At 44.5% G+C, this 25,637-nt stretch overlaps 1 protein-coding gene across 12 annotated transcripts in view; it reads left to right on the top strand.

The window, feature by feature from the left end:
* Window positions 1-25,637, top strand: part of Dtnb (dystrobrevin beta) — a 201,574-nt gene that overhangs the window by 141,354 nt on the left and 34,583 nt on the right. For 10 of the 12 annotated variants that reach the window (XR_009584951.1, XR_009584948.1, XR_009584956.1 and 7 more), the window contains exons 11-14: window positions 6,054-6,143; window positions 8,307-8,394; window positions 23,234-23,319; window positions 24,190-24,303. Coding sequence is in view for 3 of the 12 variants with exons in the window: in XM_060365205.1 (XP_060221188.1) it covers window positions 6,054-6,143; window positions 8,307-8,394; window positions 23,234-23,319; window positions 24,190-24,303 (378 nt within the window). In the remaining 9 variants the exon portion in view is untranslated. The remainder of the gene's footprint in view (window positions 1-6,053; window positions 6,144-8,306; window positions 8,395-23,233; window positions 23,320-24,189; window positions 24,304-25,637) is intronic. The other 2 variants (XR_009584953.1, XR_009584957.1) reach the window with 1 other exon arrangement.

A 25,637-nucleotide genomic window follows, 5' to 3' on the forward strand; every position in this document is an offset into this window, starting at 1 on the left:
ATTCTCTCCCAGGATGCCTTCCAGCCCCTTTGACAGGGGCCAGATTTCTTCTGCTGTAACAAAACACCAGCATTTCTTTGCATTGCAGGGCTTTCTAGAGCCAGAGATTTGTCTTCTGATTTGCTGTTGGTATTGCTGATGGCGGGGGACAGTGCAAATACCAATTTACTGCTAATATAGCAGCCGTGACGTCTTCTTTGAAGTGCTTCATACCGTTTGACCAAATGGTCTTTTTCCTTCCTATTCTTGTGTTTGGAAGATGAAAAAGGAAAACAACTAAAATTCAAAGGAACTAAATTTTTTTTGTTATACTCTAAATTCCAGTGTAGTTAAATTTTGATCTCTTCCCACTTTCCCCAGGCTCTATTGCCCTATGGGCCGTTGTGTGCTGTTTCTTCAGGCTCTGATGTAAGCCTTCTGTTAGTGACTCCACATCCAATTCCCAACCATATCGGTTTCCTGAGTTTCAGTCAGAAAGACAGGGAGTGTTTCACGAGTCCCTCAGTTCTGTGTATGTGTACCCTCCCGCACCTGTGCCAGTGAAGAGCGGCACCATCTGGCTGGCTTCTGCTCTGCCCCAGTGAGCGCTCACCACATCACTATTTTTCGTCTATTGTAAAGGATGGAAAGTTTTAGACATTTAGATTAGATGGCAACATTATGACAGAATTTAAGACAATGATGTCTTTCAACTCTTTAATTTCTTTAATTTCTATTAAAAGTGCTGACATGTAGGGGGCTTAGTTATAATTTGTATGTACTTAAAGTCACCAGTTAAACCTACATACCAGTAACTGCTTGGTTTTGCATTTGATTTTTTTTTTTAATTAGTTATTTGAAGCTGGGAGTAGTGGTGGCCTTTAATCCCAGCGCTCAGGAGGCAGAAGCAGGTGGATCTTTGTGAGTTTGAGGCCAGCCTGGTTTATAGAGTGAGTTCCAAGACAGACAGAGCTACATAGTGAGACCCTCCCCCTCTCTTTTCTCTAACACATACATACATACACACACACACACACACACACACACACACACACACAAATTATATTGTGTTTTTAGCCAGGTATGTAGAGGTGTACACCTTTAACTCCAGCACTCAAGAGGCAGAAGCTTGTGGATCTCTATGAGTTTGAGGCCAGCATGGGCCACATAGGGAGTTCCAAGTCAGCCAAGACTATATAAAGAGAACTTGTCTCAAGCCCCTCTAAAAATAACAATAATTTGTATTGTTTTTATGTATTTTGGAGAGGGAGGCAAGTGTGGACCAAAGGGCCACTCATAGGAGTCCGTTCCCTCCTCCTGTCAGGTGGGTCTTGGGCATCAAATTCCAGTATCTGGCTTGATACCAAACACCTTTATCTGCTGAGCCATCTCACCGGACTGCATATGACTTTTGATTTAACTTGCTAGTATTGCCTCGTTTCCTAAATATTGGTTTTCTTATTCTCATTTTGACCTTTGGTTCAAGCCAATTAGTTCATGTGGCTCCATGTTCTACCCTTGTGCTGGTCTTCATTCATTTTGTATGGTGTTATCTGATATCTCATTCCCTTCAAACTTAGACCAAACTGAAGAGCACCCAAGACTTGTGCATAACCACAGCCTGCCAGGGACAACACAAACTAATATGTTGTAGCCTGGGATGGCCCTGTTGGATCTGGAGTACTGTACAGTCGATCCATGGTCAGAGAGGGGTTCGAGGAAATGTGCCAGTTCCTGATTGTGTCACCATGGAAGAGTGGAACTGCTGTCCTTGCCTTAGCCTCTCACCAGGATCACAGTGCATCCCTGGGTTACGCCTAAATTCATCCAAGGCGCTGAGGACTCTGGAACATATTTGCAGTCAAAGTAGGTTTTTAACAAAGTAGTCAAACCAGGCAGTGTGCCCTAGGCTTCTTTAGTGACTAATATTACCCAAATTTGAAAATATGAAACAAAGACTCCTGAACCCTGCAGAAGATGATGACATAGTGAGTGAGATGTGTCTAGCCTCAGACCACTTTTCAGCTATCATATAGACTGCAAACTGCACTCTGCAGGTAACAGCCTTGTTTTATAAATAAAGTTTTATGGCCACACACCATGTCCATTTGACTACATGCTATCTGTGGCATGCTATCAATGGCAGTTGTAACGGGAATCCAGTGACCACCGAAGCCTAAAATACTCACTATCTGGCCCTTTGAGAAGGCAGACACTTTAACTTCATGAATGTAGAATAAGGTTGCTAAAATGATAAACTGTATTTCTAAAGACAAGCTGTTCTTATTAGACTTTGGAGTATCACAGCCAAGGAACAGCGCCTTGGAAATCAGTCTGTTATTCATTATTGAATTCAACACAGGAGATAATGGCCTCTGATTACAGCAGGTCACAGAGGCCTTCACATCTGTTTTGTTAATAGTATCTTCTGATTGTTGCAGGGGAAAAAAAAATCAAAGGTACAAAATTTGGTCCCTGTGACATTATTAAGAATCTTAAATATGGAGATGAATCACTTCAGCACACCCACGGGCCGAGTGAGGGGGAAGATGAGTATGGCTGAGTGGTTGAACTCCTTCAGTGAGGAGTGTAATAGACACTTTCATCAGCGCAGCCAGTCTTTGGTGATTGGGGCTGCTTCCACTAAGGCAGACAGTATTAGTAAATAATTGTCCACCAGTGCATTAGAGTCACTTGATGCTTTTAGCCTTCACTGGAGGTCAGCCCTAAATGTCAGCACTTTGAATAGAAATTAAAGAGTTGAAAGACATCATTATCTTAAATTCTGTCATAATGTCGCCATCTAATCTAAAAATCTAAAACTTTCCATCCATTTCACATTTTATTTTTCTGCATAGTACTTATCATTATTATTATTATTTAATTATATTGTAAAATCATTACTCTTGGGCTGGTGAGATGGTTCTTGCCGCCAAGACTGAGGATTTGTGTTCCATCCTCAGAAACCACATGGGGGAGGAGAGAAGCAGTACCACACAGTTGACCTCTGACCTCCACAGTCACCGTGGCACCCTGTGCCTGCACACATCAGGCACAGAATAAATCCACTAGAACAGAAGCTAGTTCGGCTGCTGTCAAGTAATTAATTAGGTCTAAAGGAGTAACTGTGGATGAGTGTGTTGGCACATGCTTGTGATTCTAGCATTTGTGATGTGGAGGCAGGATGAGCAAGAGCCCAATACCAGCTGGACATGCTGGCACACCTGGTGCCACTGGGAGAAAGAGACAAGCTGATCTCTGAGTTTGAGGCCAGCCTGGTCTACATAGCAAGTTCCAGGACAGCCAGGATACACAGAGAAGCCCTGGGAGGGGAGTAGGGAGCTCATCACTAACCTCAGCCACATACCAAGTTTGAGACCAGCATGAGGTGTATGAGACCATGTCTCAAAAAAACAGTAGCAGGGGCTGGAGAGATGGCTCAGAGGTTAAGAGCACTGTCTATTCTTCCAGAGGTCCTGAGTTCAATTTCCAGCAACCACATGGTGGCTCACAACCATCTACAATGAGATCTGGTGCCCTCTTCTGGCTTGTAGGCATACATGCAGGCAGAATACTGCATAAATAATACATCTAAAAAAAAAACAACCCACAAAACAAAAAACAGTAGCAGGGCCATAACACACAACTATTGTGTATATGTATATGTATATGCACACATGTACATATATGCATGGAATGACCCACATGGTGGAAGGAGAGAACCAACTCATGAAGGTAGTCCTCTGACCCTACACACATGTGCACACAGACACACACTGTATTAGTTGCTGTGCTGTTACTGTGACAAAAGACCATAACCAAGGCAACGTATTAGATAAAATGTTTGGGGGTTTGTTGTTGTTCTTTGGGGGGAGGGGGCACCGTCATGGTAGGGCGGTGCAGCAGCTGCAGCCGCGGCAGCAGGAAAGCAGAGCGGAGAGTGCCTGTCTGCAGATGCAGGCTCGGAGAAGGGAACAAGCTGGAAGTGTGGACTTAATGTTAAAGCCTGTCCCAGCGACATGCTTTCTTCAGCTGGCCACCTAAACCTCACCAAACACCACCACCAGCGGGGACCAAGTGTTAGTGCCTGAGACCACGGGGGATATTTTTCCTTCAAACCATCGCATGCTTTTTTAAAAAAGCAAATTCAAGGCCAAGAAGATGGCTCGGTGGGCCAAAGCACTTGTTGCACAGGCATCCCTGGGATCCAGGAAGAAGCCAGATAGAATGGTGCATACTTGTAATCTTAACACGCCTACTGTGCGATCAGAGTAGAATCCCCCAGAAACTTGTGGGCCAACTAGCCCACGTTGGTCAGCAGACAGGTATCTGTAACCCCAGCTCCAGGAGATTCCATACCCTCTTTAGGCCTCCAAAGGTACCACACTGTCATGCACAAACCCATACATGTAATTAAAAATGAAAATAAAATATTTTTTAAACGCTAGAAATGTCCAGGTGTCAGGCAGAGGTAGACAGATCTCTTGAGTTCTAGGCCGCTCAGGGCTACATAGTCAGTCTTTGATAAACATTGTCTGTCTCTCTTTCTCTTTCTCTCCCTCTCTTTCTCTTTCTCTCTCTGTCTCTCTCACCATAAGATTAAAGGTTGATGAAGGAAGGCAGGTGACAATGGAGCAATATGACATAAATGTGCAGTAGAGGTCATCTTGAATATTGCTGAAGAATGAGGAGACCACCAGATTCTTGTCTTTTCTCAAAACAAACAAAAGCAAAAACTTAAGCATCTAGATGTAATCAGAGAGAATAAAAAAACAAGCTCAATGATTCCACAGAAAGCAACCAATAAAATCCAGAATGTGGAATATTCCACAAGGTAGCTTGGCTTCACAAATACATGAAAGAAACGGGAAAGAGGGAACTGTTCTGGATTTAAAATAGAAATATGTCAAACACAACATGAAAGAGGCATGTCAATCAAATTAGTGGAAACTTGCTTTGAATGGTTATGCTTACTGAGGACATTTTATAAGATCTAAAAAAGTTCTCAAATGGGCTTCATTAGAACACCAAAAGTTTTAGCTGTGGTAATGCTGAGATTCTGTGAAATGTTTTCACTGTCTCACAGACACATAGGCACAGGGGTTCCCAGGTAAAAGGATTGCCTGAGATCTAAATATGATTAGATCTAAATATGATTAGTGCAGACAAAGGTGGCTAAGGGGAAAGGGCAAGATGGCTCAGTGGGCAAAAAGCATGTGCTGGTAAGCTTGGTGGTTTGAGTTGATACCTGGAGCCCACTTGGTGGAAGAAGAGAACTGACTCCCTGACCTCTGCGTATGCGCTATGGCACCCCCCCCCTCCAAAAGAATGAATGACTGTAATTATAAAAAATGAATTTGGGGAAGGAAAGCTAGACTAAACGGGACTGATTAAGTGTTGAGGCTTGTTCAAGTTTGGTGATAGGTGCATAGAGAGCAGCCATTAGATTACTCTGTAATTTTATCATTTCTAGAGCTAAAAGTTGCTGTTTTTTTTTTTAAGTGCCCATTCTTATGGATCTTCCATATTCCTGTAAGAGGGAGCCTTTCTTACCGTTAAATGCAATTCTAATGAGTTCATCCATGTGCTGATTCTATGAGGACGCAATAGAAATAGAGAGCTCAATAGAAATAGAGATACTTAACTGGCAGGTAGCGTGCAGTAACACTGGAAATTCTTAAGCCATAAAAGCCTATCATTAGGGTGTCACTCAGTAATAAATAGATTGACTGTGCTCAGTTATGTTTTTTTGCCCCCTGCCAGAGGGCTTTTCCTAAAAAGTAATCCTATCCCAGAGCCCACAACCTAAGCAGAACTGGGAAGCACGGGTCTCCCTTTGGGACAGGTTCCAGTCAAACAAATCAAAAAGAGAAAAGACTTAATGTATCTTGTGTATCGGTTGGGCAGATCTCCATTACCTAACACCATATTCCATTATGCATTGTGGTTTTATTATTTTCTTTATCATGAGTTGCTCATTTTTTTTCTGCTTTTACATTTATGGTTTTAATCCATGTTCATTTCTCCCTCTGTTCTTGTGTCATGCTTGCTGTCTTTGCTTCCATCGTTCCCAGGTTACAGTGTAGCCAGGACATGCCCAATCTCTTGGCTGATGAGCATGCGCTGATAGCCTCCTATGTGGCCCGTCTGCAGCACTGCACACGGTTAGTTGGTAGAGCAGCAGCACTGGGAGCGCGGCCAAGGCTGCTCTGAGGGAGGGGGTGAGATCTGGTTCTTGGGGTTGCCAGCAGGAGAGGCTCTGCATGTGTGGTGTGTTTGAACAGCTGCCAGCTGTGATTGGCAGACTTAATTGCCAAAGCTTTGGCTTCCACAAGAGTAAGAGCCTGGCCAAGCCTGGCACTCACTTCAGCATGGAGTTAAAAAGTCTCCTCGGAAGAAAGGTACAGTCCTTACTGGTTACACCAAAGGAGTCCGTATACCCCCGAGAGGGCTGAAGTTTCAAAGCTGGAACATTCTCAAGGGAAGACATGGCTTTTATGTTCTCTTTTTCAACAGTCATGACTGAGAAATATGTACATATGAAAAGGACTGTTGGAGCCTGGTGAGATGGCTCAGCACGTAAAAGCCCTTGGAGATGGACATGATAACCCAGGTGGAGGAAGGAAAGAACTGATGCCTGAAAGTTGTCCTCTGACCTTCACCAGCATGCCATTGTAGCCTGCCAGTACACACACATGCACACACACCACACACAAAGCAAACAAAAACATGCCTAAATGAAAGGCGCTATTTTAACTGTTGCATTTCATACTGTTTCCAATACTATCACCAGTATGGCTGAGCTACGGCATTATTTAGGGACAGTTCTCTCTCACTGAATTCTTGGGGGAACATTCAGGTCCTACAGACTCTCAGGTGGGCTTGGTGGGCTTCTCCTGCGGGAAGGAGAAAGGAGTTAATAATTGTGTACACTGTCAGGGTCTCTCTGTGCAACAGATGGTAGCTGGGTACGTGTCCCAGCCTCTGAACTCTTGGTTTGTTAAACTCTTGAAGAGTTCCTTGAACTCATTTTGTGGTCCAGCCATACCTTGAACTTATGACCCTTTGACTGAGCCTTCCATGTTGCACTAGTCAACTCATCATCATCCCTGTCTCCCTAAAGCTTTTGTTTTTTTAAATTTTTTATTATTTTTTTTTTGTTTTATGTACATTGGTGTTTTGTCTGATCATATATCTCTGTGAGTGGAGTTACAGACAATACAAGTTGCCATGTGGGTGCTGAGAACTGAACCCTTGTCCTCTGGAGGAGGAGCCAGTGCTCTTAACTGCTGAGCCATATCTCCACCCTTCCCTAGAGCTTTTTACTGGTCATAAAGCTCATGTCTGTAATCTCAACATTCGGGGAGACAAGGAGGGCTACTGTGACTTTAAGACCAGACTGGGCTGCAAAATGAGAGCCTGACTCAAAGATAGATAGATAGACAGACAGACAGAGACAGATACATACATACATACATGGATAGATAGGTAGATAGATAGATAGACAGATAGATAGATACATACATACATACATACACACATACATGGATGGATGGATAGATAGATAGATAGATAGATAGATAGATAGATAGATAGATAGATAGATAATGACTAGGAGCCAGCTATATTTGTGGAGCTGATCTTCGTTTATCAAGTACCATATTATCTAGTACCTCATCTGCATGAATTCTTACATTGCAACAATAATGGATGAGGCAGGACACAGTGGCACTCATAATCCCTGCTCTACTCTGGGGACACTGAGGCAGGAGAATTGGGAATTCAGTCTGGCCAATACAGAAATCACTTATCTCAAAGAAAAGGAGGAAGAGGAAGAGCAACAACAGTGGACAAGTTCACTCAAAACTGAGCCCATTATGTAGCATCAGAATTTTAAGAGAAGAGAAAGAGGTGTTAAAAGTAAATGTCTAATAACATGAACTCTTTCTAGCTTGACAGTTTGCTTGGCCAACCCAGGCCAGGATTTCTCATTTTCCTTCAGTATACTTTTTCTTAGCCCTTTGTTTTTCATGATCCCATAGTTTTCTTGTCCCTTTTATTTTGTTTGTTTGTTTTGTTTTGTTCAAGACCTAGCTCTATAAAGTTAGTTTTCCCAAACATTTGTTTAGAAATCTCATGCTCATGTGGCTGCATGAAGATGGTATATGCACCTCATTATTTCTCCAACTCCTCTTGTCTCAGAAGATGTTAGTGTCTGTGACCCGGGCTTCTACATGTTTTCGTTCTCAAGCCTTTCTCCTTGAAGAACAGACAAGAATTAGAGATGTTTAATAATAGACACCTGTTTAATTTTATCTCCTTGGCAGTGTCCTGGACAGCCCTAGCCGACTGGATGAGGAGCACCGGCTTATAGCCCGCTATGCTGCTCGTCTGGCTGCAGAGGCAGGAAACATGGTAAGTGAAGGGAGGATCTTAGAAGACCACCAGAATGTAGCTTCATCTGAATATGCGTATTTCTTAGGAGAATAGTAAGTATGACACTCGGGAGAGGTGGTTGCTGGGGAAGAGAAGGCAGGGGTATGTGGAGAGAAGAGGAGGAAGGAGCCTTTCATTTGATCTGTAATGTTCTCTTTGAAACACAAATCAAGAAGAAAAAATCAAACAGAATTTAGTTCTTTAAAAAATACCGATACGTTTAGTATAAACTCCTAGTAATAATCGATAAAGAAAAAAGGAGAGACCATAGAAATTACCGATGTCAAGAGAAAAGAAGGGACATCATTACAGAGCTTACGGAAACTGAAAGTCGGAGATGAAATGTGATCTTAAAAGATTAATAACCCAGCCAGGTATGGTAGTGAACACCTTTAATCCCTGCACTCAGGAGACGGAGGTCGGTGGATCTCTGTGAGGTTGAAGCCAGTCTACAACGCGAGTTCTAGGCCAGTCAGAGTTGCACAGTGTAACCCTGTCTCAGAAAAAGAAAAAAGAAAAAAAAGGTTAGCCCAGGTGCAATATGCATATTTTTTGAAAGACACAAAAATTAGCAATAAGTAATTAGTTAAATGTTTGTTAAAGAAATAGAATTCATAACTATTTTCCCAAAGAAAACTCCTTCCCTGATGGCTTTACTGTTGAATCTGTCATGCTTCCAGGAGGAAAAAAATACATGTGAAAAGGCTAATATTTTATATCAATTTAAATTTATATAAGCAATGTAGATTTATATACTACATTAAATGAATCAGTGTAATTCACATTAACAATGTAAAGAAGGAATTTGTAAGATCATTTTAGTAGATGCAGAAAAGGCATCTGACAAAGAACAGCACCATTTGTGAAAAACTTCTGCATATTCCAGGAATAAAAATAGGACAGACTTCTTCCCCCTGAACAATACCTACACAAAAACTGCCAGCTAGTGTCAAAATTTAAAGACTAAATCCTGGAACATTCCTCCCTGTTTGTCCTCCAAGTCTAATTTTACTTTATCTCTATTTACAATTACATTAGAAGACCTAGGCAGTACAACATGAAGCATAAATACTGAAAAGAAGTAAAATGGCCTTTGAAAGTAACATGATCATCTGTAGAGAGTGCTACAGAACCTGTGCAAACACTTCTAGAACATACAAGTGAACTTACAGCAGTGCTACAAGGTAAAAAGGGTAAAGAGCACTGGCAGTGTGTAGCTCAGGGCTAGTGTGCTTGCCTAGCCCTGGATTCAGTCTCCAGGACCACCAGCAATAAGAGTAATGATAAGAATGAAAGGGATTTAAGACTGGAAGCTATGAAACCTTGGTAAGAGAAATAAAGCGCACCCGTGTAAATTGAGAAGCATGCCTTGCTATCGGCCGAAAGACTTAGTGCAGACACTAGTATGTATCATCAAACTGACTTACAGAGTCAATACCAGTCAGAGGCCCAATGGGTATTTCGTTTGAGTTGGGGTTGGGGTTTAGAAGCTGGCCTCTAACTCACTGTGTAGACAAGGTTAGCCTAGAACTTTAGGGGCTCCTCCTACCTCTTGCCTCCCCAGTGCTGTGATTACAGGCACATGCTACTGTGCCCTGTTCAACGGGTTTCTGTTTATTGTTAACCTGGAAAACTCATTTTAAAATCTGTTTAGAAAACTAAAGGATCCAACATTACAGTCTTGAAAAAGAACAGAGTTGGCCAATGTCACCCTAGGGGAAACCAAGGCCTACTATAAAGCTCTAGTGATGCAGAAAGTGAGGGTTAGGGGTGGTAGTGCATGTCTTTAATCCAAGCACTTGGGAAGCAGAGGCCAGGCTGGTCTACAGAGTGAGTTCTCTGTCTCAAAAAACAAACAAACAAACAAAAAACAGACAAACCAACAAAGTGAGGTTTAGTCAAAAGATGAACAGATAAACCAAGGGAACAGATAGAGTACTTATCTGTTGGATAAGTACCCAACAACAGCACAAAAGCAGTTCTGTTAGGAAAGGGAAAAAAGCTTAAGAGTTATTTTTATTTTATACCTATGGGTGTTTTGCATACATGTCTATCTGTGTCCCATTTACTTTCTAGAAGTGGTGGGACCGGGGAGAATGGAGCCAATAGATGAGGACTAATGTCTTACGCATTAGCCAACCTTATTCAGAGCATCAGACAATTTATACTCTGAGGGTCAAGAGGAATCACTTGAGTCAAGTGTCTAATCACAAATGGCAGGCCGCACATGGCAGGCAAGCCATACATGCATGCAACAAAGCCATGTTTTTCCACAGAGGCATATAAACAAATACCAATAGGCAGGTTGCAATGAATAATCTGAGGTAAACTCTTTCCTGTCCATTATACCTGGGAGGGGAGTGCAAGCATGTTCCAAGAACAATTCTGTGTTCTTGAAGAAACTGAGCTCACAAGACTTTTATCTTGCTTTGTTGAAGCGTTCTCACAGGCACTCAGAATTCTGCTCACATGACTCCATTCTTGGACTGTGTTCTGTCGATATGGGTGAGGCCAGAGGAAGACATCAGATCCTCTGGAACTAGAGTTCCAAGGGTTGTTAGACACCTTGTAGATGCTGGTAACCAGACTTGGGTCCGCTTGACGTCAAGCCAGTGCCCTTAGCTGCTGAGGCATTTCTCCAGGCCCTGAATTTCCCTTTTATAAGTTATTGATATTAAAAACTCCAGGGTGACAGCTAGAGGGGTGGCTTAGCAACTAAGAGTACTTGCTGCTCTTGCAGAGGACTGGAGTCTAAGTCCCAGCACCCACATCAGGCAACTTCCAGTATCCACCTCTGGCCTGCATAGGCACCAGCATTCATATGCACAAACCCATACACAGAAACACATGCACACACAGGATCAAAAATAATTTTTAAATAAAAAAATCAGTGAATGTGTAATGAAATGTCAGACTCAGTGAAAATAAAATTTCTGAGCTAGAAAATAGGTGTAAGAAAAATTTTCAAAACTCGAGGCAGAGTAGCTTGTGCTGAAACCCCTGCTGCAAGTTCAAGGTCAGCCTGAGCTATGTAATGAATTCCAGGCCAGCCTGGGATAGCCAGCACATCCAAAACTCCCAAACAGGAGAAGCTGAAGTTCAGGGTCAGCTTCACCTACACTGGGAACGTGAAGCCAGTCTGGGCTACGTGGGACTCTAGCTCACGAGAGGAAAGGAAAAGAGAAATTTCCAAAACACAGCGTAGACTGGAAAATCTGAACTAATGCATTCAGAGACGGAGCCCAGAGAACCAGCAGTCATCTAACTAGAATCCAAGCACTGGAGAACTAGGATGAAGAACCAATGGTTAAGAATTTTTTAGTTTATAGAAGATAGGAGTCCTTAGGTTGAAACATCATAATCAGTCACCAAAAGGAAGAAAATAGCTTCTCTAAAAGCAGTGGGCTTCGGCTCTCCAGGAGGCTCAGGCCGGAGGACAGAAAGTTCCTTAGCTGTACTGAGCCAAGAACGAAGCAGAGGCTGCCGCTCCTTTTCAGAGCGCTTTCCTAGCATGCACGATCCCTGGCTGCAGTCCGCAGTACCTCAGGAGTGCGAGAGAGAAAGCATATTGTTTACAAAGGATTGGCAGTTTCTCCGCAGCAACAGCGGGGTAAATTTTCATAAAGGATAGGGGGGGAAAAAGCCTTATTCAAAGATAAAATGTCTGAGTACATCCAATGTTGCTGATGTTTTTGACAAAACTTGAGAGTATTCCTTAGAGGGAAAAACGATTTTGAGTATCATTACTGCACTGAAAAGAACTAGTTAAAATGCTAAAAGGAAAAGGAGAAATTACTCCAACAAGCTTGGAAAGGTCACAGTGTGATGCATGGTAAAAGCGTAGTGCTAATGGCTCACACTTACTGCGTGTGCACGGGGTGGCGGTCATTATGCCAAGTGCTTTGCATATCGTAGCTAATTGATTATTCAAAACAGTCCTGTCTCCTGTGGCCTGAGAGATAACCACTCCTCGCTGCAGTGTTTAAGTGGCCCAGCCGGGAGAAGGAATGCCCTTTTTAATCTCTCAAGCACTGATGATTTAACTGCTGAAGGCGAAGGTTCTGGAGGAAAGAAACTAACAAAAAATTATACGTGTGTGGGGGGCGTGTATCAAAGAATGAAATTAAAGGGAAGATGACCTGGAACCAAAACCACAGACTCTGACAGTAACCAGATGAAAAGAACCAGGCATTCCCAAAGCTGTCTCAGCTTTTGTAAATGGAAGGGGCAGAACCAACCTCAGATCTGACAGGTTTCCTTCATGGGGGGACAGACTTGCTTACCAGGGCTTCTCCCCAAAACAGTACCTGGATTTTGTTGTTGTTGTTGAGAATCTAACATGGGATCATACATCTCACTCTGCTATTGCAACTCTGATGGTTGTGGAATGGAACAACATAGAAAAAAAAAACAGTCTAGGAAAAATGTAGAAGAGTGTGAAAGAACTGGTTGAACCTTACCCATACTGTGGGTCACGACCAGTCAAGGAATTTTAGAGGTTGAGGTTCCAGAGTCAGTGAGTTGAGATGGGCTGCACTGCAGCTGGATTCTAAGTGTGCTCAGTGCGGTAAGATAGCCCCATTGACCTCACACAGCCCTTTACAATTCTGCAAACAAGAGGCAAAGCCTTTCACCCCCAAGGTCCTGGTCTCCTTTGCCGTGAACCCAGATAAGGATGTTTGCACCTGCTGGTTTCCATTGCCTGGTGTTGAATCCTCATGAAAGTGATCACAGCTCAGAAGGTCTCCCTTTCATCTTAGTTTACTTTGCCAAGTGTGGTTATCTTGTAAATATCAGGCCTCTCAAGGGTTCTTCTTCACCAGATTTCTGCCCCACACAAAGCTCCTAATCCTCTAATCTCATCCTGATACAAGTGCTTTGCATAGAGTGGGAGTTTATTTATAGCCTGCCAGATAGGCTTTGTATTGATTTTTCTCAGAGACCTTCTTCCACAGAAAGAGCATTCAGTCACTGTGCTGGCAGTGAGCACCCCATAGGCATAGCGTGCCCCCCTGCAGCCACCGGCAGCGAGCACCCGGTAGCATGTTGCCCTGCAGCCACTGGGCAGCTTCACCCTGAGTGCACAGCAGACCAGGCAGCGCCTCAGGCTGAAACTTGAAGAAAGGCACTATGGGTTTCTCAGATGTGCCAGGAAAACTCATTTGTTTTCCTAGAGTGCCTAAGCTTCTTTTTTTTAAAAAAAGGAAACAGAAAAATCAGTAATGTGTGGTGAGTCATAACAGTGACAGCATATTCTTAGTTCTGCCATGAACCTTAACCATCATTGAATGTGATCTGATTATTTACTTTTAAAGGTTTTCTCATAAAAAAAAAACAAAACAAAATCCTTAAAACCCATTACAAAAAAGATGAATGGGAGGGGAAAGCATTGCTCTTGTCGTTTGCCCTCACTTCTGGTAGGTTTTCCCTATAACTGCACCCCAACCTTCATAGCCCTGTTGTCACGGTTGCCTGAGGCACACACTGTCCCAGGAACAGTGTCTCAGCCTCTAAAACTTTAGGGATCAATTGTATCTAAGCTGGGTTTTGCGTACATGTAATGATTTCAAACCCCACGGAAGCAGTCACTGCAAAACCTGGCCGCATAATGTGATCCAACACAAAGCAGAGGCTTTGCCGCTGACCTTCCGAACGAGAACTTCTGGGTTTAGGGCCCATCTGTCTCTACTGAAGGAAAAACAGAAGGAAGGAAATTCGTAGTCTTCTGATTTACGGCCAGCCTGGGAACTACCGTCTTAAAGAGCACTGTTGGATTCCAGGGAGAGGTTAATAACCCATAGCCTCCACTTATCCTCTCAGAGGTTGGATTGTGGGCAGACTGCCCAGGGCTGCAAAGACAGCATAGTGGCTCTCAGAGACATCTCTGTGGACTCATCTTGTCAGGTTTGTAAAGGTCAAAGCCACTGATCTCTTTTTTAGGAGGCTGCCGAAAGGCAGACCAGGCTATGCCTGTATCTGGCTGACTGTGCACTTGCCTTGGCTGCCCAGTTCAACCAAAGGGACCTTACCTCCTATCCTGAATCAGCCAGATGTGTCGCCACCTCCCTGAAGGTGGGGTAGCTCTGTGAGACCCTTGACCTGAGAGGATGTTAATGTGAGAAGCACTATCTTCCCTAGGGTTAGAAGGGCCACAACATAAGTGGATCCCACTCTTCATTCTTCTCCACTAAAGCTTCCCTCCCCCACTCCACAGGGTCTTGCTGCAAAGTCTAGGCTGTAACTGGCTTATTCTGTAGTCTGTGCTGTTTGTGTGTGTTCATGATGAGGACATCAGAGCTGCCCATTATGAATGCTAAACTCCAATGTAGCATTCATTTTTAAGCTCTACTTTATTTGGGGTTCCTTAAAGCCTGTCCCTTCCAACCCCCAACCCTAAGTAGGAGAGATTAGGTTAGTGGGGAGAGGGGCGCAGACCCTTTTACTTCTTCCGGCCCTTTAGGGTCAATGGATTCTTTTAGAGCTATACACATCTCTGTCAACAGCACATGCGTCCAGCAGTCTCCTCCAAGCCATTGTGCACTGAAGCGTTTCTGTATGTCTGCTCCACACTGCCACACCTTCAGTCTGCTCCATCAGTCTCTGGTCTCCGGTCTCTCCAAACTATCGTTCACACGTGCCATCACCACACGCACCACACTTTCTCCTTCTGGGCTCTCATATTTATATCCTCAGAGCCCTTGGCCATGTCCTTCTCAATGCCACACGAGGCAAGTGGTCAGCTATGGACAAACTAGAGCCCAGCTAAAATCCGTAGGGATTAAAACAACATATTTACATAACATAACTCAGTTTATAGAGAAACCAAAACTTGCCAGGTATGGTGGTGTCCACCTGTAATGCCAGCACTCAGAGAGGCAGAGGCAGGCAGATCTCTGTGAGTTTGAGGCTAGCCTGGTCTACAAAGTGAGTCCAGGACAGCCAAGGCTACACAGAGAAACCCTGTCTCAGAAGAGAGAAGATACCAAAACTTCCATTACAATCCAGGCCTCTGGAAGATCAGCAAATCCTCCACCTCTCCAGCTCCTGGGCTAGATGTTTTGCCAGGCAACTCTGGGAAATAGATATGAGTCCTAATGGGATTTTTTGAATGAGAAAACAGGCACATCAAAATTGAGTCACCCTGCTGAAGGTTCCCAGACAGACTTGAGAGTAAACAGAGGTTTGTGTCAGTGTCTTTCCACCACTACAGCATATAGCCAGTGTTTTGGTGTTTGGGGCTAATTGTGGGGATTTTTATTGTTCTTTGTTTGTCTCAAACTTGGCATGGAGCCAAGGGTGACCTTGAATTCATAATCCTCCTATTTCTACCTCCCAAGTGCAGGGATCTAAATCGTTTTGCTTTTAAAAATTTGTTTGTTTGTTATGCAGCATTCTGCTTGCATGTGTGCCTGCATGCCAGCCTTATTACAGATGGTTGTAAGCCACCATGTGGTTGCTGGGAATTGAACTCAGGACCTTTCGAAGAATAGTCAGTGTTCTTAACCTCTGAGTCATCTCTGCAGCCCCTGCTTTATTTATTCTTATTTATTATTTGAGGGAGCTATAGAAGCCAGAGAAGTGCTTGCAAGACTCAGTTTCTTCTTTCACCATGTGGGGCCCAGAGATTGAATTCTTCTCATCAGGTTTGGTGGCAGGTTCCTTTACCCACTGGCAGTCTTTGTCAGCCTATGCCTTTAAAAAGAAAGGAAGGAAGATTGGAGCTGGAGAAATGGCTCAGTGGTTAAGAGCACTGGGTCAGCCTTTCAGAAGGCCCAGCTCTGTTTCCCGGCATCCACATGGCAGGTTCCAGGGGACCTGACTCCCCCTTCTGACCTCTTCCACCACACATGTGGTGCATAGACATATGTGTAGGCAAGGCAGTGATACACACAGGAAAATAAATAGATCTAAAAACATAGAAGACATTCTGAGACGCTGGATTCTGTCTGCTCCAGCAAGGCTAAGTTCTGGTTGATGGGGTAGTGCTTCAAACACCCCTGCATGTGAAAAAAACTGGCAGTCTAGAGAAGAACCTTCATTTATGTGTGGGAGACAGTATGTCCTCTGCATGGAGGTGCCTGAGTATGTCTCTTTTCCACCTGTTGCAGACCAACCAAGTTTCAGAAGTCAAGAGAACTTCAGGTGTTGTTGTTGTTGTAGTTATTGTTGTTATTCAGGGTTGAATTTATTTAAATAAATCTAGACTTAGCTTTTCTTTGATAGAGTGACTAAATCTCAGTAAATTTTGTTTTTGGAGTCTGAGGTAAGCTAATGAAGGGCCTACTGAAGGACCAAGCATGGCTTAAAGAGTGGAAGTATTTACGTAGGGAGCAAACAATGGGGAGGAACTCTGTGAGCCAACATAGAAACTGAAATTGCCGCCTTTTGCCATGAGATGTTATGAGATGTCGAATGTGGCAGGTTCTGTGCCTTGTTCACCTCATACGTTGTAATCACCTGGAGAGGTTTCAGCTTCCCAATGCCCAGGCTTCATTACCCCAGGACCAGCTATAACAACCCATAGAAGTGGGCCCTGAAATTAATAGTTTAAAACATTCTTAGCTGGAGCTGGAGAGATGGCTCAGTGGTTAGAAGCGCATGCTACCCTTACAGAGGACATATCAGTGCACAACCACCTCAGCTCAGTCGTGGGGACCTTGAAGCTTTCTTCTGACCTCTGCAGATTCCTGGGTCTTGCAAGGTCTCCGCCATCTTTTTGGTTTAAATTCATTTAAACAAATCAAAATACAAACAACTGAAAAGTTGCAAGCCTGAATGAATCAAAGTGAGGGGCTGTTTTCCATCTGTGAAGTCTGAATCTTAAGGAAAAAACAGAAGTCTTTTCTTCAAAGATGAAAGCACTTCCACCCACAGGCGCTGGCTGCCAGGCTGTGACAGGAGAGACAGAATTTCTAGAACTTCAGGGTTGAAGTTCAGCCAGCTGCACTGTCGCTGGGGGTGGGGATTTTACCTTTCAGTTTAGGTTTTGTTAAAGTCCTGAAAAGCTTTTTATTACTCAGAAGTGCTCAAAATTTTTCTGTCTTCTTGTCCACACACACAGAGAGAGGCACACACACATGCACAGAGAAAGAGGGAGGGAGGGAGGGAGGGAGAGGGGGGAAGAAGAAAGGGAGGGAGGAAGAGGGAGAGAACAACAACAACAAAAAACAGGGTTTCCCTGTGTAGCCTTGGTTGTCCTAGAACTCACTCAGTAGACCAGGCTGGCCTTGAACTCAGAGATCTGCCTGCCTCTGCCTCCAGGAGGCTAAGGGAGGAGCCAGAAGTCTAATCCAAGATATGAAGGCCAACCTGGGAAACTGACCCCCTGTCCTCCCAAAAAAGCTACAGTAAGTAAAAAATTTTTACAGTGTTACTGAGTGAAAGACAATTGGAGACCATAGTGAAAGTTTATAGGAACAAGTGGATTCTCTGACCTGTGGGGAATGCCACTTTGCTGTTAACTCCAGACTGTGGATCCATTCCAAAGGTTCTCAGCTGCTCAGGAAATGATCCCTATTGGGAGCTGGGTGGTGGTGGCACACGCCTTTAGTCTCAGCTCTTGGGAGGCAAAGGCAGGTGTCTCTCTGTGAGTTCGAGGCCAGCCTGGTCTACAGAGTAAGTTCCAGGACAGCCGGGGCTACACAGAGAAACCCTCTCTCAACTCTCCCTCCCCCAAGTAAATAGAGTATTTTTAAATGACCCCCACTGAGTGGAGTTCAATACTGGGTTGCTTCAAGATGTTGACAGAACACTTGGAGTAGCTCTGCACTCAGAAAGTCCAGAACAATGATTTTTACCCAGCACATTTCATCCTGAGGATGAAAGGGATGGATTTTTGTGAAGTCACTGTTGCGTGAGAGCTTCTCAGGTCTCCCTCCACATGAGTCAGCAGCTCCGGGAGGGGAGGCAAGAGGTCGCGCTCTGGTTAAAAGGATTTGCTGGGTAGTGAAGCCCTCTTTTATGAATGAGAAGGTGGTCCAGCTGATGAAAGGTTGGCCTTAAATATTTCAAGAGACGTTTACTGAAGATGAAGTATGTCAAGCATTTGCATAAAGATACTTCAGCGTTTGGAAGGAGCGAGAGGAAGTAAACGTGGCAGAGTCCCTGTAATGAATTAGTGTAAGCTTATGGAGACGGATTATTTTCCTAGTGTCTGCTTAAAAATGGTCTTTTTTTAAAAGCAAGTTAGGATGGGGAACCATAACCACGATCAGAATGTCTTGGCAGCTCCGGTACATACACTCACGCAATTTTCACAAGGCCTTCTATGCCCAAGCTGTCTCCTTTGCATGAAGGGTTCTTTCTTTCTTCCAGCTTCCCTTTTCACTTCTGTGCTGAAATGACTACATGGGAACTTACAAACTCTTGACTGCTACCAAATTCTTCTTCATCGCTTTCAAGCCCTTAAGCTGCCTCCCTTCAGCTCTTCCAGTGGCCCTGGTGCCTGCCCTTTTCTCTGCTGTGCATGCTCTCCCTGGGCCTTCTGACTCGCTGTGCCTGCTCAGGAACACCTCATTGGAAGAACCAGTCCTCTCCCTTTCATCACTGCCTTCCTTCCTCGTGCCTATGTTTGCTGACGTGTGTGCTTGTTTACTTACTCTTTTTTCTTTTATTTCTGATCTCCCCTGTTGTAATGTCAGCTCCATGAAGTGAGGGTTGTTTTTCATGCACGGGGGCATCACGAGTTGCTTGAATAGTGTTTGGCACGGAGGAGCCAGGAAATGAATAAATTGATTTTGTTCTTGAAAGAAATTATCTAAGGTCTCTTCCAGACAATTGTATCCTGTTCCTTTCTGCACTATCATTGTGTTTCTGTCTTAGCCTCTTTAGAGTTCAGAAAAGGTATTGTAGGAAGGGACTTCTTTGTTTTATTATAGTATTACTCTTATTATTAAGAGCCCATAGTGTTTAAGATGGCAGATAGGTTCAATACTAAATGTCTCTGTCATATAATATATAATATGTACTAGTTCATTTTCCATTGCTGTAATACCTAAGGCAAAATAGTGATAAAGAGAAAAGGTTTGTTTGGGCTCACTCTTCTGGTAGGCCAAGGTCAGGGACCAGCATCTAGTGATGCTATACTTGGGGAAGGGTCCTGAGGCAGCCAGAGCACCATATGGCAAGAGACACAGAACCTATGTATGTATGTGTGTGTCTTAAAGAATTCAGTCCTGGGAAAGCCACCAAGATCGAGGCATTGAGTCTCCATCCTAAAGACCTCATTGAATCCTAAGTCCCTCCCAGAAGTCTGATCCCAAACACCATCGTCCCTGAAGTTTCTGTGATCTTGACTCCCTCACAGTGGGGATTGCAGTCTAAAGTGGTAGGGTACACTCAGAGCACAACACCTTGCCTAAATTTACTCTTTTGGGTTTTGGAGACAGTCTCATCATGTAGCCTTGGCTGGCCTGGAACTCATTCTGTGGAGCAGGCTGGCCAGAAACTTAGAGAGGTCTGCCTGGCTCTGCCTCTAGAGTACTGGGATTGAAGGCCTGTGCCACCACTTCTGTTAATATTTTAACCAAAGGAGACAAGCTGTGCCAGACACTCACTGGGGCTGAGCTGGGTTGGGAGTTCTCCGATGGGTACAAGCAGGTGGAAAAGCCCAGACCTATTCTTTCTGTAGGAACTGCTGCTTTCTCCACTTCTGTCTGAGAAACAGTGCTTCCGGGGACTTCTGTGCCTCCACTGATGAAGACACAGATTTATAGTCAGGCCCAAAAAGCACCGAAGGTTGTTTAGGAATTCCCAGTGAATGCCACCAAGCACACTTGTTCTCATGTGATGCAGGTTCTTTCCATGTCTGTAATTCCCCCTGCTCTTACCTTAACAGAGAACTACAAATTTTAATTCCACTTTATTAAAAATTAGAAACAGTAATTCATATCCAGGTTCATTCTCAAGCCATTTTTGTGAGACTCAACCCAAGCCCTCACGAGACTCTATATATAGTGTGGGGAATTTGCTCAACTGGCTACTGGTACACACTTCTAAGTGAAGAAGGAAATAATTAAAAAAGAAGAAGAAGAAGAAGAAAAGTATTAAATGACGTAGTAAAAATTAGATTGGCTGTGCTGTTTCACCCATTTATTTAGAGAACACCATATGAAAAGAGTTGATACTGAATCTTCAGTATATTAGTAGGTTCCTGCTTCTCATAGATTGTGCTTGAGGCAGAGCAGAGAAGAAGCAGAGTGAGCATGGTTGCCTCAGAGAGCTTCTGTTCTAGTTGCTGAGTGAAAGGAAAACAACACCTCGTTATCCCTTTCTCCTTTTTGTGTTCCTTGGCTGATACGTGCATTGTTGAGAAAGAGGTGTGAGCAGATCTAGATAGAGTCTCCTGTAGCCCAGGCTAGCCTTGTACTTGCAGTGTAGCTGAAGATGTCCTTAAACTCCTGATCCTCCTGCATCTACCTGAGAGTGAAGATTACAAACAAGTATGTGTCATCAAATCTCGAACAGGCCTTTAATCCCAGCACTCAGGCAGAGGTAGGTAGATCACTGAGTTCGAGGCCAGCCTGGTCTACTAAGGGAGTCCAGGACAGCCAAGGCTACACAGAGATACCCTGTCTCAGTGCCCTCCCCCATACACACACAAAAACAAGTGCCATACATGCTTTTATGTGATATTGGGATCAAAGCCATGTATACAGGGCAAGCACTCTCTCTGCCGAGCTACACCCCAGGCCCTGACCCTCTCTATGCAGTGTCTGTATGGTGTTTCTAAATGTTTATTGTTGTTTTCCACCATATCCTTGAAGGAGCTAACAAGGGTAGAAATCACACCCACATGGTTTCTCCAAAGATAACACAAATAATGATCACCCACATGAAAGTGTGCCCAACATTACAGTTCTTAAAGAAAGGAATCCACAGTGAGATACCACCTCACACCCACGAGAATAACTCCTCAAAAAGATGGACAAGTGCTGGCAAGCATGTTAAGGGAAGTGAGAATGTCATACAGTGTTGGTGGGAATTAGTCCAACCACTTTGGAAAACAGTCTCTCAAAAGGCAGTTACCATGTGGCTCAGCAGTTTTACTCCTAGATGAATACTCAAGAGAAAGAACATATTTCTATACAAGTGTTCATATATCATTAAAAATAGCCAAAGAGTGGAAACAGCCCAAATGTAAATCAGATGTTAGATAGAAAAATGTGGTATATTTATATTATGGAATATCATTCATCCATAAAAATAAATATTGATTTTGGTATAATATGAGTGAAGCTTGAAAGCATTTTGTTAAGCTAAGGAAGTCAGATATAAAGGTGACAGGTTTTTTTTTTCGTTTGTTTTTTTATAACGTACAGAATCAACAGAAGAATGGTAGCTCTCGGGGCAGGCGGAAATAGATAGAAATAGACTGTGCTTGCTAATGAGCACGGAATTGAGGGTAGTAAATGCTGGACACGGAAGGTGGTGATGGTTTCATGATCTCATGAACACACTAAAAATCACTAAACTGTACACTTTAGAAGGTCCGGGCTGGGGATCTGATTCCTTTAGTAGAGTGCTTACCCAGCATGCACAAAGCCCTGGGTTCAGTCCCAGCATAAACCAGATGTACTGCCAGATGCCTGGAGGCATTTGGGTGGTAGAGAAAGGAGGATCTGACATGCAGGGTCATCTTGGCTACATGTGGTAGGCCAGCCCAAGACCCTGTCTAAAAAGAAGGGGGGTGGGGAGTGGTTAGATTCATGAAACATAAACTCCTACTTTAAAAAAAAAAAAAAAGGAAACCTCACAGTTACAATAATGTAAACAAAAAAGATTTTAATAGGTTTCAGTGAGAATATTATGAAATTGTGGCTATGGAGATGGCTTAGAGGTTAAAAGCACCGGCTGTTACTCCATAGGCCCTGGGTTCGACTCCTGGCAACCGTATGGTGGCTCACAACCATTTGTCGTACCAGTTTCAGGAGGTATCTGCAGACACCAGACATGCAAGTAGTTCACAGATATACACGGAGACCAAACACCCTTACATATGAACATAGACACATACAATACAACTTAAAGAATGTGGAACCCTCATTCATTGTGAGAGGGAGGGGAAGGTGGTTCAACCCCTTTGGGAAACAGTGTGGAAGTTCCTGGGACCTTAGTTATAGTGCTAGCACACAGCTCAGCATTTCCGTGCCAGTGTGCGCGCTGCAAAGAAATGAGGTTGCCGGGTGGGTCAAGGCCTGCCGACAGGCCTGATGACCGAGTGCAGTCCCGGAACCCACGTGGTAGGAGGGAGACAACTCAAGCACGTGCTTCCACCGCACACACAGCGTGGCTTGCGTGCACACACGTACAAAGTGAAAACACGAAGCGTATACTGATACAGGAGCCTGTAAGTAAAAGCTCGTTACCGCTTCATCTGTAATTGCTAAAAGCTGGAAGCAAGAGAACACTCCTCAGCAGCAAACATAAGTGAACATCAAAAAACTCGTGCTGCATGGAAACCAGAACTAGGACTATGCACAGAAAGGTTCTGTTGAGTGAAGTTTCTGGGAAGGCAAAGCCAGGTAGAAAGTCCGGCAGTGTCCAGTGGTTGCCTGAGCTCGGTAGTGGTGGTAGCGACAGAAGACAGACTGTCCTAAGGGGTTATTTTATGGTGGTGGAAAATGTTATTAAACTGGATTGTGGTGTTTAAGTTTGCAAAGATTGTTGGGTTGGATAGGTTTTATGGTAAATGGAACCTCCAAAACTGCTTTTTTTTTTTGGGAGGGGGGGGAATCAGCAGTCAGTCTGAGACTCTGGATATTTGACTTTGGGAAACAAAACAACAACAACAAAACACCTCTCCCCCTCCCTACCATAGACTCGTCCTCCCGCTGATGCCAGCTTCAACTTTGATGCCAACAAACAGCAGAGGCAGCTCATTGCAGAACTGGAAAACAAGAACAGGTGAGAATGTGCCTCCCTGACCCGTAGTCACGCCCAGTACCGTGTCCTGTGTGGTCCTGAGCGCCTCACAGGCTGCTTGGCTTGTTGGCTGGCTGCGTTTCTCTGGGATTGTAAGCGAGGCTGACCTCCAGCTCACTGTGTAACAGAGGCTGACTTTGATCTCTTCACCCCCCCACCTCCACCCACCCAGCCCTGCATGACTCCTCAAGTAGGCAGGAGTAGTCCAGGACCCGGAGATACACTGCCTGCTGTTGGTTCTGATTGTTCTAAGCTCTGCTGTGCCACCCCTGGAGGGACTCTCTGAGGACCTTTCCTGCCCACTGGTGTGTCCTCATAGCTCCTCACCCCACTCCTTCCCGTAGCATTTTGCTCTGTCTTAGCCGCTTATCCTGGCCCTGTTACACTGATCTCATTTTATTTTAAGGAGCCATTTTAAATGTTGCTAAAGGGTCCGGGGACCACACATTACACCATTGTGCAGTAAAAGGTGGAAACCAGAACAAGGAGACTGGCCCTTGTGTAGCGTGCACTGAGAAGGAAATGGCAGGAGCCAGGAGATGAGGGAAGGGAGAGAATGGAGGAAGAGTCGGGAGGTCCACATAGAACCTCCACTGGGAGTTTGCAAAAGTTCCCTTTCCCTGGACGGGAGCAGGGTAAATAAAATGTCCCGGTTTGTCATGCCCCCTTCCTGGAGAAGGCCCAAGTTCTTGAAAAGAACATCACTGGTGGGCAGAGCACCTGAAGCCGTCAGGTGAAACTGTTGTCATCCGTTTCACACTTGGTGGGTTAGAGGCCTCAGGACAGAGGGTAGAGGAGGCCCTGAGGGCAAGAAAGGGCCATCAGACACTCACAGTGCCCCTCCATCCTCAGAGAGATCCTGCAGGAGATCCAGCGCCTGCGGCTGGAGCACGAGCAGGCTTCCCAGCCCACTCCTGAGAAGGCCCAGCAGAACCCCACGCTGCTGGCGGAGCTGCGCTTGCTGAGGTGAGTGCTCGTCTACCTGCCCCCAGGCTGCAGACTGTGGTGGGGAGTCCTGTATTGGGAAACCAAACTAGTAGGACAGAATCTTTTCACCAGTTAGAATCAGACCTGTCAGAACAGACGGCCCGAGAGTTCCACCGACCACCCTAGGGGCTCCTCAGTCATCGTCACAGAGCTGGGTGAGATCCGTGCTCCCTCAGATCCCAAGCCAGGTGGTGGGTGGTGTTTATCATCCAGGGCTTGTCTTAAAAAGACAACCGTGATTTCCTGAACCGCCAAGAGAAGGGGGGAAACTACAGTCACCATGTTCCGGCTCCTCTTCTCTTATAAGCTCTGATTTCAGAGGCTCCTGGCACTTGAGACAGGCAGGGCTAGGGCAGCAGACTTCCTGTGCACCAGCTCTGAGACAGGAGACTAAGGGTGAAGGGATGCCTTGCCCTTCACTGTGGTACCTACCGTCTCGCCCTTCTCTAAATGTTCAGTGCCTCAAGAACTGAGAGCGTAAGGCTATAGGGCCAGACAGAAGAACAGAGCATTGTTGGCTCCCTGTTTGTGCTCTCTGGGTGAGGATGTGGAAGTCTCCTCTAGAGAACATGGTGTGGGAATGACCAGATCAGTAATGACAGTCTTTTTCCTTGGTCCCAGAAAAACATGTGTTCCCATTAGTGAAGACGTTATGGAAACCAAATCTGATGTCTTGGTTCTTACCAGAGCTCTAAATTCTTAAATTATGTGCCTTTTGGTTTCTGTTGTAGCATTTACAATTCTATATTTGATACTTGATTTTCTTTTTGTGGGGATGAGATAAGATTGCATTCTGTAGCCAAGGCTGGCCTAGAACTTTTGGCCTTACATAGTATAGGCTGGCTTTGAACTTGTGGTAATATTCCTTCATCACCCTCCCCAGGGCTAGGATTATAGACCTGCATCACCCCGGCTGCCTCACAATTATGAAAGTGCTAGCATCTGGGATACACATAGCCAATAGCAGAATTTTAGGGCTTTCTTTGGAGCTTTGACCATGATTTCTTTTTGGTGGGGAACAATGATTATTGGTTTTCTACTTATACCCTGTCATTGAGATTGTTATCATCAATAAGTAGAGCATAAAGAATTTAAACCATGTGATGAACACAGTTAGCCAATGCAGTGTGTCTGTCCTTCCCTCCCAAAGCTTCGTTTCAGACTGGACACAGTAGTGCACAGTAGCACTGGAGTCAGAGGCAGGAGGATCTCTATGAGTTCCAGGCCAGCCATGGCTGCACAGTGAAATTCTATCTCATAAAGAAAAGAAAAAACACTTCATTTCTGTTTGGGCTATACACTTGGTGGCCACT

The sequence above is a fragment of the Meriones unguiculatus genome, chromosome 1, assembly GCF_030254825.1.
Source record: "Meriones unguiculatus strain TT.TT164.6M chromosome 1, Bangor_MerUng_6.1, whole genome shotgun sequence".
Taxonomy (NCBI): Eukaryota; Metazoa; Chordata; class Mammalia; order Rodentia; family Muridae; genus Meriones; species Meriones unguiculatus.